Genomic DNA, 18,401 nt, shown 5'->3' with positions numbered 1-18,401 from the left:
GTCTTACTTCAGACTGCTCTAAGCAACCGTGGTTGTTGGTGGGTTTTTTTCTTTGGCACAGTCCTCACGTGCTTCATTTCCTGGACCCACCATTGTGAAATACATAAATATTTTCATAATGAACTGATGTCCATCTTTAAAGTTGCGGTGAATTTTGTCCCCATTATTCTAATTAAAATCCTCCTATAAAGGAATTGACATCACTGCTGTTTACCTTACACATGGCTCCCTCCCTCTCAGCACTGGCACACACACTTGAGATTTCCACAGCATTTAGGCTGATTGGCTAAAAGGAATCTTTTTAAGTCAATGTCTCGTGTAAGACATCTCCCTCACCACTGCAGGAGCCTCACCCTCTGCACACAACCTGCATTCAGTCAGTCCACAAGCCAATGCAGAGTTTATTGAAATAATATAATGTTCTGTATGAGGTCTAAGAAATGCAAAAAATGGCCTCAACAGTTCATATGTTCTGAAAATATCTTTCCAGATAGATCCTAGCTTAACAGTCAACTTTTTTTGTGTCTACATTACACAGTCTTTCTTATCTTTTCCCACAGGCAAGATACTTGTCTGCAGATTAAATTCTTGCCAGAGGTCCTAGATGAACACCACTGCTCTTTGTATGACTGCATAAAATGACATTATTTCTGTTTCTGTAATCCAAAAGGTCATCTAATTTGTGAATGACATAGTGATTCTTCCATCACTGCTTCACATATTTGTTTAATCAGATTTCTTCAGCATATGTTAACTTTCTTAGGCCACCACCACAAATATCCTGAAAGTCAAGCCCATGCCTGACTTTTAAAGAACATCCCACCATTCTCAATTTCCCTTTAAATTGTCACCTTCTATCAGACAGTTCATTACTGATTGCATATCTCCTTCATTAATCCACATTTAATTTTGCTACATTAGCAAATTCCAGTACAGCACAGCAAAATTATGAAATCACTCACTTTCCATGTTGGATTTTTTTATTTATACAAACTATTTATATTTAATTGAAGAAAATCAAAACAAAAAAAACCAACCAAACAAAAATCCTCAGAAGCTCTACACACTGAAAACTTGAGAAAAACTATTCTAGGATGAGATTATTTGAGTTGTTTTTTCCAGTATGTTAAGTTTCTTATCATTTGTTCAGAGCTGCCTATAAACAAACACATTCATTACAACATCTTAATGGCAGTAGTGCTGTTTAAAGAATTATGATGAAAATATACAGGATTATGAGGTTTTTTTGTAATTATTTTCCACCTCAATTATGGGAATTAAATTTACTCAAATACAAGGGGGAGTATTCAAGCTATTTAATTCACAATTTACTCAGAAAATAATAAATAATTCAGTAGGGTGGAGTGTACCCCAGATCTCCTAATTGGGTAATTTTTGTTGCATTCATCAGCATTTTAATAAATCACACAACTGTCTCATTTGGAAATCTCTTTACTTGGTCATCACAACCATCTGGTGAGGTCCTGTGGTTGTTTTAGCTGAATGTAGGTTTCTAACTATGCCATTTTACAAATTACATTGTAAGCTTCTGAAACCATGTCTCGACTTTGTCTCTTTTTGTTTCTAACTATGCCATTTTACAAATTACATTGTAAGCTTCTGAAACCATGTCTCGACTTCGTCTCTTTTTGACATTACATTTGTAGTGGGGCAAGGCTTTTTGATGTGGTGAGAAAAATAAACAGAATTCTTGCATTTCCTATACAGAAGGAGAACAAGCAGTCCAGGAACAACTTAATAGCCAGACATGGTTTTACTCTCTCCCTTGAAATGAATATTTAATCAGCTCAAGAAATTTGCTTCCTGACCATCAACACCAGTGGAATGATGACAGCATTCAAAGTCAGACTCTTGTTTGGCAGGTCTCTTGTGCCTCACAGCTGAAGCAGAGTGGAGACAAACCTCACACAGTTCAGATCATGATCAGTTTGCTAATGTAACCCTCTACCTGCAGCTGATGAAAGCACTGAAGACGTTTCATTGAAAAGAAGCACATGGGATGAAGGCAGCTGGGAGTCAGAACACTGCCCCACGTATGAGGCTGAGGATGAGCAGCCACATTTCACAAGGGGTCCTGCTCCCTTTCCCTGCCCTGTGAGGAAGGTAATACTGCTCTTCAGCTGCTAAAGAGTTGTACCTGCAGTGTCACCTGGACTCTTAGCTCAAAGTAAAGCTTCTGTAGAAAAGTACAATAACTCTCCTCAGAGTTCTCTGTTGACATTTTTATTATGAGTTGTACCTGCAGTGTCACCTGGACTCTTAGCTCAAAGTAAAGCTTCTGTAGAAAAGTACAATAACTCTCTCAGAGCTCACTGTTGACATTTTTATTACTTGTACTTTGCCTCATCATACTGCTAATAGAATAACCTGTCTCCCATTAGGGCTCTTCCTATGGTGCTTCTTTCACAGCTTACTTTCACATACTGCTTTTTATCTCCCACTATGCTTCCCTACATTTTCTTCACTGCTTTAATCCTAGTTGCCATTCCCTCCTAAACTTTGCTCCCCATTCCTTTTTGAAAGGATATAATAATCAAACTGTAAACAGTGCTGCAGTTCCCCTTGACAACTGCCAGAGTGTTTTCAGTAGGCTTCCCAATGAACAGCTCAAATGGGAATAATGAAGCTGAGGGATGAGTCAACAAAAAAAACAAAAACCAAAAAAACCCCTCACACTGAGCTTCAAAGGCTCCTTCAAAGCACTAGTTTTGCTATCATGCTTGCAACCCCTAAATGCCAAGTTCCTCCCTTCCTATTTGCTTGATTATTCCTTACACATACAACAGCACTGATCCAGTGGTAATTTTTTCCTCATTCATCAGTAATGAAAACAGCTATCAGAACACAGAAAAGCTCTACCCAGTTCCTTTGTGGTTTTGGGAGAATTGAGCTCTATGCCGCAGAGCTGGGCAGAGCACTCAAACTGCACAGAAAGCTGCAGTTTGCACCAAGAGTGCTGAAAACCTCTCAGTCTGTAACTGTGGCTACTGTAAAATGTTCAGTGTATATCTGTTAGGCCAACGGGACAGTAATGAATCACAAGAGATATGAAGCATATCATTTTACCTAAGGAGAAAGAAAGCTGCATACTAACCTAGAGTAATCAACGTATTAACTCACAATACATGTGCACGCTCTGTTTCCAGAGGGGGAAAAAATACACATTATTAGTTAATATAATGTGTGCAACAGTTTAGCCAGATTGTGCTCTGCTCCCCAACAGGGTTTTAGACAAGTCCAGGACTCCAATTCATCTGATTAAGTCATGGTAGAAGAGATTCTGCATCCCCTACTCCTACAGTGAAGGATTTCATGCAAACAAAACACAAGGTCCTAATAAGTGAGTCCATAGAGTCACACCTCAGATTTATTGTGATCCTAAGTCCATATTACTGCTAAAAAACTACAGGACTTTGCAGTGCCATCACAGACCCATTAGGCAATGCCTGTTTATCCAAGATTAAGTCATGGTAGAAGAGATTCTGCATCCCCTACTCCTACAGTGAAGGATTTCATGCAAACAAAACACAAGGTCCTAATAAGTGAGTCCATAGAGTCACACCTCAGATCTATTGTGATCGTAAGTCCATATTATTGCTACAGGACTTTGCAGTGCCATCACGGATCCATTAGGCAATGCCTGTTTATCCAAAATATCATTAAAAGCTAGATTCTAATGGTGACATGTCATGCAATACGACATTCTTAAACCTCGGGTACTTATTTCTTCCTGCTAGAATAATGGCATTTTTTAGGTCAGAAAAGACCCCTGAGATAGTTGATTCCAACTGTACTATGATCACCACTAATCTATATCCCTAAGAGCCATAACCACACATCTTTTAAACATCTCCAGGGTCTAGTGACTCAACCACTTCCTTGGGCAGCCTGCTCCAATGCTTGACAACTCTTTCCATGAAGAAATTTTATGGAATATCCAATCTAAAACTATCTTGTCCTGTAACTTGTTACCTGGGAGAAGAGACTGACCCCCATATGGCTACTACACTCCTTCCATGGAGCTGTAGGGAGCAATGAGATCTCCCTTGAGCCTGCTTTTCTCCAGGCTAAACACCCCCAGCTACCTCAGCTGCTCCTCATCAGCCTTGTGCTCCAGACCCTTCCACAGCCATGCTGCTTTCTCTGGACAAATTCCAGCACCTCAGTCTCTTTCTTACTGAACACAGTACTCAAGATGTGGCCTCACCAGTGCTGAGTACAGGGGCACAATCACTGCCCTGGTCCTGCTGGCCACACTATTGCTGATCCAGGCCAGGACACCATGGGCCTCCTTGGCCATCTGGGCACATGCAGGCTCATGTTCAGCCAGCTGTTGACCAACATCCCCCAGGTTCTTTTCACTGAGCAGCTTTCCAGACACACTTCCTCAGGTATGGATCATTGAACAGGGTTGCAGGACCCAGCATTTTTACTTAACCTCACACAGTTGGCCTCAATTATCCTCACACACTCCAGTAATCTCCTGAAATGTTTCCTCTCTGCTGTATCATATTTCCAGCTGACAGCTGGTACATTCAAAATGCCCTATGAGAACAAGGGTTAGACATCTTGAGACTTGTCCCAGATGCTTGTGGAATATTTTGCCTGCTTCTTCATCCTGGTTGGATGGCCTATAACAGACTCACACCATGAAATCTGCCTCACTGATGCTCTTCCTGGTCCTTACCCATAAACACTCAATCCTATTGTCACCATAACCAAGCTCAGGGCAGTCAAAACACTCCCTAACATACATGGCTACTTCCACTACCTCTACTTCCTTGCCTATCCTGTGTAAAGAATTTATAGCCTCCATTCCAGCACCCAGGCTTCTGATAAAGCTGTTACTTGGAGTTAGCAGGGTTTCTGGGAAAGGGGAAGAAAGTTATTCCCTTTTAGGAAATAGACAGAAGACCAAGTAAGAGAAGAGACTAATGAAAAGATGTACTATAATGGATGCAGGCACCCACTTTCACTTCCATCACACAAAAATACTCACAATAAATCCAAGTTTTTTATAGTCTCGAGTGTACATAGATTTCCGTTTCTCCATACTGCCACTGCTGTTGTTAGGTTCAGATTCGGCATCAAATGCAATTCTTCTGAGTTCAAATATGATATCCCGCTGAGCCTACGTTTAAACAAGGTTAAAAAAATGGTTAAAATAACTGATCTCTCACCTAATTAAACAATACCGCAAAAGGTGTTTCAAAACACAGTATTCCTGCCCACTGCCCAAAGTTTTTTTGTATAAATTCCCTATTTCATACTTGGAGAGAAAGTCAGCAAGAATGACCTCGTGGTTCCCGCTTTTGAAAGTCCTCACATTTATGAGATTCACATGTGGGTACTTAAGTGTCGACTTCCAGAAACGGGACCCATGTTAGCAAGGCCTCTGACTACACAATTTGAACCACAGAAGCCAAGAGATCACACACATTTCAAATTAAGCTGGTGATTAAGCTGGTACTTAAGCACCTTGCTGGATGAACACAAAATGACTCAGCACTCTGCATTCATTTTGGTAACTATCCATTTTTGCTACCGCAGAAATAGGCAAGAGAGGAATTACTGCAGCTGGAAATGTCTCAAGACAGTGATAACCACCCTACCAGCAATATTAACAACACTGTGTTAGTCACTCTCTATGGAGATATGCACTAATTGACTGCATGTACATTCCCAAGAGTCAAACTTTTCCATCTCAAACTTAGAAAGCATAAAATCCTACAGCATGATGTTACTTATGTTTACAACTATCTCACTCTCCCATTTTCTCTTCTCCAAATTATTAGCAAGTCTTAAGATAACTTCAGCTTAAAAATGAAATCAGATTCCTCCTTGTACAGAGCCTAAATGAAGGCCACAAAAATTAAAAAAAAAAACAAACCAAACCGAAACAAATTATTCCTATGGCCCATTGACCCTATATTTAAATCTCTTTAATATCTTAGAGGATTGCCACTTTTTGCACAATGAACAACATCAAAGTCAATGTCTGCACACAGTGGGCAATAAACAAATGAAGTCCATTATAGGTTCCCAGGAACAAAACCAGGGTTTCTTGTTACACAGTTTAACTTCAACTCTAGCACGCCAGATAGTTTTCATGCAAACATTTAATTTAGCTCTACAGAAGTACTTTTAGGAAGGACCATGCACCTGTAGTGCTTCAGAGAAGGGCACAAAGGAAACAAATGCTGGACAGCTGCTCAGAGTTTCTGCTCAGGAAGATAGAAAATTCTATTTGTGGAACTACATGCTAAGGAGAATTGCCTGGCCATTTTGTACTTTTGCACAAGGAATGAAATATCTAGTGCATCTTCTTACAACCCAACTTCACAGACAGAGAAAATTAATGACTTATGTAAATGCTCCTAGCAAGTGGTTTTTTCCTCCAGGAAGAGCTTTAAGTAAATCAGTGAGAAGCTGCTGTCTTCCTGCTAAGATCAGATCATGCCAGATGCTTACTTGATCTTGTGGATCCATTTTTGTCATCATTCTGTCTTCCAGAAGATTAAAGGTAAGTACTTGCAGAACATATAGTTGGTGTGCCATTTCATTATTGATGGCTCTCTGTGCCCTGATAACATGCTGCAAAGAAAGAGAGACAGGCTTTGATGAATGATAAAATTGCAGTGTGTACAGTCAGGGGTTTCCATTCCTAAGTATGTGCTTGCTATGCAATAGTGTATCTAGACTTCAGAAATTTAAGAAAACAAACCCAAACAGCCAAAAAACACCCAATTACCAACACAAACCCACCTCCACCCGTGAAAATTAAACCAGGACTAGCACTACTGATACAGATACTGTTTAAAAGACTTAAGGAGATGGACTTTACACTAGATAGGTTATGTGCATATACTGAGTAGTTGCATTAAAAAAAACAGTGCTGAGAAGTCACTTCAAAGAAAAAATAATTCCATCCCAAGAGCTTTAGAGCTCTGTAATTTATTTATTTTTTTCCAAGAGATTATATTAAGAAAATATTTAAGAGAGTAGCTGTCTGAGCAGAAAATTATTCAGGCTGCAAACACAGCCAGAGAACACAGTGAATAGAATAGCAGGGCTCAACAGGGAGTCAGCATCACACCACAATCCTGCCCCTACTAGACAACTCCAATCTGTATGAGGAAGACTGCTTAGAAATACATTAGTTTATGATGTCCTATACGTGCAGGATTATCCCATTCAAAAAGCAAATTCAAAACTGATGGGCAATTTAAAAATCCCTGGTGTGCCAAAAACACCCAACAGGTTTACATGGGAAACAGACCCAGGCCTCTAAACATAGGACATAAGGAAAGTCTTCAAGTGGGAGCTGGATACATCAGCAGATGTTGTACAGTTCCAGAGAGTAAAAGAATCTGTCTGCCAAAAGGCACTGGAGCATTTTATGACAATAAATAAACAATAATTATCCTTATGATTGTTCCAAATTTTTAAAGAACTCAACCAGTGTAAAAACAGGCCATCTGAAATAAATTCTGGGGGTTTTATATGCATCAGTGAAATTACGATAGCAAATGAGAAAGTGTAAGAGGTTGTTTGTTGTTTGGTTCATTTTACTACTTTCACTACAGAGAAAGATTTTCCCTCATTCCACTGAAGATGCAATCTACTCAAACATCAAAGGCAAAATCCCTGATTTTCCATGATAGAAGATGCAGGTCTTAGATATTATATTCATTAACTATTTCATTAGCTTTAATTCATGCTTCTTGTGTGTAAGTCATGATGAATTGTGTCAATCAAGACAGAATACTCTAAAGAACCAAAAAACACGGGGTTATTTAATATTGTATTTTCATGAAGAAACCACAATTTCTGACTCAGAAAATAACCCTTCCAAAAATCAGTTTTGAACCTAGTCAACCACCATTCAAACCTTATCTTCTACATTACAAGGCTTCAAAACATATCAAAATACAAGGCAATTAAAATGTATTAAGACCTATGAACACCAAAAATGGAGTCATCTTTTCTCTCTCCTACTCAACAGTAACTTTGAAAACCATATACTTACAGTTAAGATGATGGAACGAAGCTGCTTTTGTGCCAAGATGTTTGCCATTTCCTGATTTTAATTAAAAAAAAAGAAAAAAAATTTAAAAAATATCCAGAAGCATGTATTTTAATATCATAGCTAGAAAAACACACTGGCTTAAAAGGTCTTACATTTCTTCATTGTTACTTATAAATGAAAGGAAGCAGCATATCAGCATTAGGATTGTATTCATTATTTGGGATATCACAAAGTCAGAATACCATGAGAAGAGAGACCAAGATAGTTAAAAGTACATCACAAGCTGAGGGCTTTGGTGATCCAAAACCCATGGTGAAAGACTCCAGAAGAGACCTCTGTAGGTTCAAGAGAGTATTTACATGCTTGTTCAAGCACAACTTTCCCCCATAAACAATATAGAAGGAAGCATGGACTGGAAGCCCGCCAGGATTTTAAAACAAGATGTCAAATAAAATGCTTATTTACTTTGATATTTCAGCTGTTTTAAAATCAAATGCTCTAACTTCCATTCAAGAAATCAGCCTACAACTCAGTACTGTTTCATTATAACAAATTATAATTCTCCCCTGTATTTTATTAGCAATGTTGACATTGTTCCACTCTTGTTTTAAATTGTCTGTCTGAAATCACTGTCGAGGTGAATATGATTTTCCTTTAACTCTTAAGCAGCTGATCCCAACTGTCCCTGCTGCAAACTGTCCTACAGTGCATAGGAGGGAGTATTTCACACTCACCAAGCATAAGAGTGTAATCACAACCATGCCTACAAGAGCATGTCCTATTTTTAAGTTCCACCAGCTTTTCCATCAATATAGAAATGTGTGTATGTGTATTTGTGTGTGTGTATGAGAGATATGCCTGCATATGCAGTGCATCCCTGCTGAACTTTGTGAGAGCTGAAAACTAATGTAGAATAAATACTAGTCACTTTTATATATAAAAAATCCCCTAGAAAACAGAAAAATGGAGACCGTAACATTCAACATATGAAGGATAGATGACTAAAACACATCTGCAGAAACAGTGTAAATAAAGCAAATGTTAGGTGAGAACTCGCTCAGAAAAAGAAAATAATTCTTATTGTGAGATGGGAGGCAGTGAGATATGTTTTATTTACTCTTTTATTTGTACCAGGTAAAGGGTGCTGCAACAGAACATAGCAATGATAAAGAAGGAACAAGGGACCAAAGACAAGATAAACTCAGCTTCAGGTTTTAAGCCTTTTCTGGCTGCGCAGGATTCAATTGCACATAACAGCAAAGGAGCAAAGGAATGGATGATATAGATGGTTCCATCTCTTCCAGAAAAGTGCAACTGAGCTGTAGGGGGAGTGCCAGGCACATGATATACTTCACTGTTGCTTGGAACAGACTGGCTGGATTTTTGTCAAACTAAGTACCCACTGCCAAAAGATTAACAGGTACAGAATATAAGATGGTACTTCTGCACTCAATGCAGAGAAAATAATAAAAAGGAAACTCTTCCAATTACTTTTTAGAAGATTATCAAATTGTTACTTCTTTTTTATAGCTATCATTTAAAAAGCTGTTATCGAGATACTGGGTTTTTTCTCACTGGACTAAAACTGATTGAAGCAACAAGCATTCAAAAAACCAATTATTGCATCAAAATAAACTTTGTCTCCAAAAAGGCTATATTAGCAGCTAATAAGCTGCCTCTTCTAATATAAGTACGGTCCCAGCTGATGAGAACAAGAATTATCTGACCAAATTTGCCATCTCATTTCCCATAGCAACGTCTCTGCAAAAAATGCAGACAAGTGCGAAAGAAGTGTTTCAAACATTCACAGTATCATTTCAATGCTCAAACTCTCAGCTCTTTCTGAATAGACTTTTTTTATTTTCTTTTTTTATTAATAACCTAGGTTTCTCTAGATTATTTGGTCCTTGACAGGGGCAGAAGAAGCAAAGCAACCAGGGAGTCCTCATTAAAAAGAAAAATCTTGGACTTCTTGGGTTTTGCATTAGAGGAAAAAAAAAGTGAGGGGAAAGAATTCAGACAGCAGTGCCAATTTAAATCCCTTCCTTAATTGCAGAGCAGCCATCCAAGTCATGCCTGGAAGTCGGCAGCAGAGAGGGTGCCAAAGTTCCCAGAGTCATATGAGTTTTGGTGCAGCTTCTCACCTCTAACTATATTAAGTAGTGAGTGCTGAACATTAACTTTTGAGTGCCCATCATCAGATAATTGCATGAGACTTCATCACCTCTGTTCATTGTCTTAGAAAGACAGAGTTCAGTAAGTGCCATCTGTTAATGCTATTTGGAAGGCAATGGACACCTACCTTCTCTATTGTATGGTTTACTAATTAACCACAAGACAGACATAAAGAGAAACAGAACACATTCTGACTGCATATTCTCGGTTATTAAAGGCTGAGGAAAAATTTCTGCAAGTGTCAGAGCTATTATCCTTCAAAGCCAAAGCAGATCATTATCTCCTGATGATCATAAACTCCAAGACTAACAGTTTTGTGTCACAGCAGCAGGTACTACAGGTGAAGTCTGTCTGGCTCACTGCCAGCCTCACTAGGTGGTTGCACTGTTGGCAAGATACAGTTTTGCTTGCTGGCAATACTAAAGTCTTATCTACATCTGGCACTGTTCCTCCACTTCAAATAGGATAAGGCATACTTCTCACAGAAATACAGCAGCAACTATTCACAAATGCAAAAAAGCAACATATTTGGGTTTCTTACAAGGATCTACTATAAATTTAAACCAAAATTGAAAGAAAATTTTTTATTCTAATTTTTGCTCATTAGGTGCATTCTTGCCTTACTCACAGAAGACTGTATTGGAGGAAGAAAGAAAAAAGAGAGGGATGAGGCGTGGAAGAGCCTTTTTTTCCTAACTAAACCATGGTTATACTTTTCCCTGTTTGCAATGTTAAAAATATTTTTAAGGACAGGAAACAAAACCCAATATCAACCAAACACCCCTGAAAAACTCTCATTAGGGCTTTGATGTTTGTTTAAACAGTGACCAGCATTTTAAAATGTAAACAAATCTAAGGAAAGTCCTTGTCAGAACTGATCAGCAACTCTCAGTGAACTTGTTCTGGACAGTAACAGTATGTCACCACACGAATTATCATCACTGCTCCTGGTGACAGAAATGTTAAATAAATAAATGCCTAAATCTGTTTTGACACAGGCTAGTAACTTCATAAACATGGATAAAACTTCACTTTTTCATAACACTTCACATTCCATCCCCATTTAACATCAAGTAGCAATCTTGAAATATTTCCTGATATCTGGCACTAAAATAGCACACTATAAAAGCCATGAAATGCTTACATGGCAAGATATTTTTGTTTTCAAAAGAAACACATTTTTTAATAAAAAATCTGGGGGGAAAACATTCTACCAAAAAACAGCCTGGGTTTACAAGCTGTGCTGGCAAAGAGTTCAGTACAATAAATACTACAGTCAGCCACAGTCAATATGGTTCATATGAGGTCACAGGGAACTACAAAAGCATGGAAGAATGCCTAATCCCTCCTAATACTGGTGCAAGATGGGGGCAGTTCCACTAAAATGAATTATATCCCAGCACAAAAAAAACAGAACTAGTTTCAGTTTGAATTAAGTGCAGGAAAAGTGTAATGGACAACTTCAGGTAGGAATACATGAAACACTTTTTGTCCCACAGATGCATAGGTATACAACCCCATCAACTTACCTGCCTCTTATCATCAGGTGCTTTAAGGAAGAGTGCATTTATTACTGCAATGGTGTACGTCTGGATTTCTTGGTCTGTCCTGTTTGGAACAATGTTGTAAATGTGAGAGAAGAACACAAATGCACATGAGCTGCAGAAACTGATTTTCCAGCTGCATTTCTGCAGGTAGAAGTGGAGGAGCTGTTTGCGCTTCATGATGACCATGTAAATAGGTAATCAAGGCTGGTCATGACCAGGCTTTCTCCATTATTGAGAGAGAGAGAGATGATGTCCCAAAAGGAAACTCAGAATTCAAAAAAAGGTGGAATGAACTACTCCTTGAACTGCCATTGACCCTCCACTGATCATAGCAAGAGTCTAATAACTGGTTTTCATCAGGTGCACAACAGCTGGAGATAGGAAGAGGAATCTTCCCTAAAGGCTTCTGGAAATGAAGCTGCTGGTATTAAAGCTTTTCAGGTGCATTGAAAATGTCCCAGGTGGGAGACAAGCATAACCATGCACAGTACATTACTCTATGCTGCAAGAGACAGCTTCCATCCATTTAAGCACTTCACATTACTATTTAAGAAAAAGCCCTTCCCTTTTCAAATATACATTCAGTGAAAGTTGAGCAATTTTTGTCTTACACATTTCCCAGTCTGGCAAGCAAAACAACCCCATCTGTATGCTAATTAAGCATTTTATTACTACAGGGTGCTCTTCTCATCATTCCCCACTTCCAACTACATAGGTAGCTTATAGAAAAACAAACAAAACAAAATCAAAAAAGCCCTAAAACCTAATGACCAGGCAATTCCAGAAAGACTGTTACCAGTTATGCAGTCACTTGCAGTGGAGGTAGAAACCATAAAGGAGGTTACTGAAATCATAAAGGAGGTTGCTGGTCTTTAGACTACTACTACAGTATAAAATGTTGTGCTATTTTTGTGGGGGAAAAAATATCCACCATATCAAGCGGCAGTCAAAGCCACTCACCCCTGCAGATGTGGGATTAGCTGCCCAATTGTGATCTCCTGTGCTACCTTCTGGTACAGGTCATGGCTGTTGAGCACCATGGATTCCAGGATTGCCAGCGACCGTTGCAAGATAGAGATGTCCGAGGCAAATTTGTTCACATAGCTTGCTATCTGCAAATACAATCATTCAGAGAATTTGCATCTCGTCATGAAAACAGGGAAAGGTAAGAAAGAAAACTGTCAGTGTGGTTCAGAAAGGCATTAGGATAAAAGGGAGTCTTGTCCACATGCCAGTTATCAGTGAATACCTGAAAATGATGAACCAGGCATAGCATATACTATCAAAGAACACAGTGGCACAGGGTCTACAGCTGGCACAAGTCACCAGAGGTTATTGTCAATATTCACATGACTGAAATACATTTATCATTACATTACAAACATGATAAATCAGCATTATAAATTTCAACAATTTTTGTGTAGAAAACTTTAGAAAAAACAAGGAAACTAGTTCTCATTTTCTCCACAAAAAATTTTTACAGGTTAAAAATATCTAGGCTTAAGGCAAATGTTTCAAAAGAGAAACTTATAATCTAAGCTTTCTGGCAAAATAAAATCTAGAAAATCATGCCTTTTTCTTCTGCTTGGTGTTACCAATAATGCTGAAAGCTCTTTCCAGGTTACCAATTAAAACTCTGTTGATGATCATGACAACTGGTTCCATAACGCTGTCTAGAGTCCAGCTTTTCATTAATAACCTTCCCTTTTACTGCAAGCTGCCACAAGCAAATGGCACATTAATTAAAACCAAGTTTGACCTCTGCTATTTTGAAGTGTGGCAATGACAAGCTGCACACTCATCTGCAGAGTCAATACAGCTGTGCAGTAAGATGTGACAAAACACATTCTCCCGCATGCTGCCCAGCCCATGTACCCACCTTCCCGGGAAGAAACCTGCCTTCTGCTGATGCAGAAAGCAAGAACTACAGGGGTTTTCTTCAAATACACCAACACCAGCACAGTCAAAATGAAAGGCACCCAAGAAAACACAGACAGAAGCGTAGTGTGACCACAGTTACGTGCTCGCTACAGCCAAGGAACAGACTAGAGTGGCTCCGTCTCAAGTCTGATATGTTCCTTCCAGAAGATTTCACGCATCTCTTCAGTATTCCTGCTACAAGCCACTACTATAATCATAACTTCTGTTTCCCGTTCTGGATGCTTGCTGAGACCTAAGAATTGTTTCCCTATGGGAGGAAGAAAGGCCTGTCCTATGCTTGGAAAAGCTGTCCAGCTGCCTGTAAAGTCACATTGAAATGTTGACACATGGACAATGGTATTGTTTTGCACTTGTGACATCTTAAGTAGTACTGAAGGAGAAAAACACCCAACTTTGGCTGGAGACAAGAAAGAAATAGGGATGGATTTTTCTTTTTCTAATCTATTCCAGCACTTTTGCTTTTTGCTGTTTGCTCTGCTACTTGGTTTGCATTACCACAGCAGGAACATCCTACACCAAGTGAAACTCAATTCAGAGAATATACATTTACTTTACTTTCTGTAAATAACTGAGCCATGAATGCATAGAAAACAGGAGGAGAGAGGCAACTCAATTAGCCTTTTTCTATTCTGGACTCTCAGTATCTTCTCCCAGCAAATCCTAAGCCAAATAATATTTACAATGGTAAATCACAGTGTGCTTTTTAGATCAACAATCTGTGTGTCCAAAGCACTCTGTTACCCCACCTCTGTTAATGGTAATCCAGATGTGTTTTGATGCATTGCAGCCAGAGCTGTCAGATCTCCACAGGGCCCATGACAGGGGCAGTGCACGCACAGAGCAACTCTGCACTGCTCACACATTAAACCAAGTGCCCCTGGTTGCCTCAGTTTTCAGGCATCCATGGATTGCCTGTGCAGCAGGAAAACTGTGTGTCTAGACTGTGTCCCGAATTGCCAGATTTCTGTCACCTCTTTAGGAGCCCTGACATTCATGAATTATTCTTGGTGCAGCAGCTCCTTCGGGTGGCAATTAATGCTTCACTGGGATATAACATTTTCATATCAGGGACCTGCAGAAATGTAACAGTACAGATAACTGGAACCTTCGTCTAGGAAAGGCTGCCTTAGCCTCATTTATTCTCCTGACCTTGGACCATAACATCTTTTAATCATCAACACAGACACAAGGTATAAAGCCATCTTGTGTGTTTAAAAAGACATTTCACACTGAACATAGATGCAAAACATCTGCTGGGTAACTAACTTGCATGTCAAGCTGTGTGTATTCATAACCACCTTGCTGAAGCATGAAGTCTGGCCAGAAATAATAGGCTTGTCTCCCTTGAAAAATAAGTCATGCAGGTTCCAGGGAGAACAAAACTGCATTAAAATGAAATTCTATTCCCACACTTGAAGTTCTGGATGTGGGGAAAAAAAGAGGGCCTTCCTGAGAAGAGACAGCAATCAACAGGAGTTTAAATTTGTGTTATTTGCTGTTTTTTGTTTATTAAGCATCACGCACAGAGAGGGTTTTCAACATCCAAAAATAATGCTGCATTCATTTATCAAAAATTCAGATTATTAAAATAATGCAAGCTCAGCAAAACACTACATCTTTTTCAGACAGAAGCAACTTGATTGCTTTGCACTTCCATGTGAAAACCTGTCACATGGATGTGTCTCATTAAGGATACCATTATTTCTTCAGCAAAATACCCGTGACCTTAAAATCTGCATATATAGCCACATACAAAAGAACAGTCTGGGTGCTTAATTTCCTTTCAATTTCAAGAGAAATTAGGAATCAGACAGTGAATTTACATATTCATGCTCCTTTGAAATAGGATCTAAATATGTAAACAGAGTAGGTGAAAAACCTATAGCAAACTGAACTATATAATGAGTTCTCCTCCTAGTTCAGCATCACTTAAGGCAAAAGAGAGAATTTAAAAGTTAAACAAAAAGTTGTTATATAGTGCTACTACTACTTATTATTATTACTATTTAAAAGCACCAGAAAAAGAACACAGGGGAAAAAACAGCAAGAGAAACAGATCTGATTTTCATTATGCATGTTCATTAGTTATTTGCCTGCACTATCCTGTTGTCAGATATGTACTGAAAATTCTGTCCAAGTTGTGGTCTCTGTTAAGATTTAGTGCATAGTAAAATTTTAAACGGTGCATATAATTTTAAAGTAAGGAACTAGAGCTGCACTTGACTACAGAAAAAACAACTGACAGTTGTGACATACAGAAATACTTCTCTGGCTGCCACCCTGTTTTCTGCACAATATATTTTAGAAGGTAGAGTAAACAATTTGTCAACACTAAGACTCTGCATCATACACTTATGAAACAGCAATTACATAAGTAATTTTTAAAGCCTTAAAAAAATATCTTAAACAATACTACAGACTTTATTACTCCTCTTGTAGGAACTAAATATGGAAGTACCAAATTTGTGTAGCACATTTTTGTCATGGTTTAGGAATGGTATTTCCCTGTTTAGTGCTCCCACTGAGCACCCCAAAGAATGCACCACTTGCTCACTCCCCCTGTGCTACCTGTGGCAGGCCTGAGGAGAATTGGAGGCACTGAAGGTAAACATCATGGGTCTAGATAAGAACAATTTACTGGAAACAGCAATACTATCAATAACAGAGGGCACAAGAGAGATGAACAATTCACACGCGAATGCTTACAACGTGGAAACCGGGAATACCTGAACCACTGCCACGCTACACCCACCCAGAAGGAACCCCTTCCCCTGTCCCCAGAAAGTGATGTGAGGTGGTATAGAATAACCTCTGGGTCCTAGCCATGCCCATTCTTGGATACTGCAAAAATTAACCCTGTCCTGGCCAGAACCAGGACAATTTTGATAACCAATCATTGTGACTTTTTCTAAGAACTTGGAAAAGTCCAAACTTGCCAAATCCTTTAGGCAGCTATGGAATCTGGAAATGAGCTATATATCATCATAAACAAGAACAATGTCTTGAGAGAACTTTGTATATCGTAAGGAAGCTTTTCCAATGATGCTATTTTCCCTTAAAATAAGGAACAAAGTACTCCTTGAAAGCAACAATCTTACCTGCTGCACTTGGAATAGCAGTCTTTAGGTACCCAAAGGATGGGAGAGACTCTGCAACCAACACCAAGCACTTATTCATTAGAAGCAGTCAGGGGTTCCCCTTGGGTTGTCCTTCAGCTTCTATATCTCTAAGTTTAAAAACTACTCCAGAAAAAATTTAGCTCAACCCCATTCAAATTTAGCTTTATTTAACATGAAGAACAGTTTCAAAAGGCAGAAGCACTTGATTGCAAGTTTCCCTTCAGCAGAAACTTATCAACTCCCTTATCCATCCTGTTAGTCACTTGAGCAAGCCCATCAAGGACCTCAAGTGGCCTGTCAAAAGCCAACATCAGAGAAGCTAGTGAGGATGAAGTTGTAGATTGCTGCCACAGAGATGAGGCATGGTCCAAAGGGGCTCTGCTAGGTTTGTCTCATGCCCACACTGCACCACTGAGGGCTCTGCCTTTTTGGCTTCCAACTGCATGCAGATCAGAACACTCCTGAGCCTTTTTCCTCAACCTCTGTCATTCTCTGTCCCTCTGTTTCTCTTCTCTTTGTTATCTAATGAGAAGTTTGAACAGAGAAATGAGAGAGATGAGAAACCTTGCCTCAGCAAGAGAAGAAGAAAACCTCTGTTTCCCAGAGATGGATTAAGATAACTTTTGCTCTCATGCAACAGCTCATCCTTAAAACAGCACCCCATAAGCTGACATGGCCCATGAAAGCAGCTGTGGGAAAGCTGTAAAGCATGGGAGGGACTTTCACACTGCAAACAGATTTTCCTTTCCCAGGTGACTGATTCGCTGTGATATTGAAGCCACAAGAGAACTGTTTCTTGTGGAGAAGTCTCCACAGCAAAGCAAGAGAGACTCCTCTCCCTAAGAGAACTGAAGGAAGACTATTCTAGAGGTGTTAAATGGCTGAAAATGCCTGGTTTTGTCTCTTTATGTTGTCAGTGTGAAGGAAAAGAGTGTGTGAGTGGAAGAGTATTCTGAAGGTTGTATTCTGATTCTCATTATTCTTTCTTTTAGTTCTGCTATAAAGTTTTCTTTATACTCTTTAAAGTTTTGATCCTGCTTTGCTCTCCTCCTAATTCTTATCTCATAGCAGAAAATGAGTAAATAATTCTAGTAGGTGCAGTGGCATTTGGCCAGCATTAGACCCACTACACTCTCCTATCATTCTCCTTGGTCCCTTTCTTGCTCAACAGCTTCACTTCCAGTTTTACTTGCCAGTTTTGGTTTATATAGGTACTTTGTGAAAATGCTTTTGGTTGTTTTGTTTTTGTTGTGTGTTTTGTTTTTGGGTTTTTTTTGGTTTTTTTTAATTGGGTCATTACCCAGGGAAACCTATAGAAATGCCTGACAGAAGAGATGAGCCATTAACAAGGGGAACACAACAATTTCTTCTATTGTTACAATAAAATCCACAGGGCAAAAGTTGGACAAAGACATTTGTTTTGAGTCAATAACAAAGTAAATACTCTAAACTAACTTTAGCAAGTTTCTTCATGTGCTCCGTAATAGGCTCCCCTAGAAAATAAAGCATTCTGGACTTTGTGTCTCCTGCACTCAGTTAAAAGCAGTTGTAGAATTTTCTTTGCCATTA

General features: G+C 39.1%; 1 protein-coding gene across 5 annotated transcripts in view; it reads right to left on the bottom strand.

The window, feature by feature from the left end:
* The window catches only part of ELMO1 (engulfment and cell motility 1), a 301,412-nt gene that overhangs the window by 175,804 nt on the left and 107,207 nt on the right, over window positions 1–18,401 (bottom strand). For all 5 annotated transcript variants that reach the window (XM_039715063.1, XM_039715067.1, XM_039715065.1 and 2 more), the window contains 5 exons: window positions 12,733–12,884; window positions 11,755–11,833; window positions 8,051–8,101; window positions 6,493–6,615; window positions 5,021–5,152 (listed from right to left, as the gene is read on the bottom strand). In XM_039715063.1, the coding sequence (XP_039570997.1) occupies window positions 5,021–5,152; window positions 6,493–6,615; window positions 8,051–8,101; window positions 11,755–11,833; window positions 12,733–12,884 (537 nt within the window). The remainder of the gene's footprint in view (window positions 1–5,020; window positions 5,153–6,492; window positions 6,616–8,050; window positions 8,102–11,754; window positions 11,834–12,732; window positions 12,885–18,401) is intronic.

Source organism: Passer montanus, unplaced genomic scaffold (assembly GCF_014805655.1).
Source record: "Passer montanus isolate IOZ18808 unplaced genomic scaffold, ASM1480565v1 scaffold32, whole genome shotgun sequence".
Lineage (NCBI taxonomy): Eukaryota > Metazoa > Chordata > Aves > Passeriformes > Passeridae > Passer > Passer montanus.
Note: the sequence above shows the minus strand (reverse complement) of the source record. Positions and strands in the feature narration are given on the sequence as shown.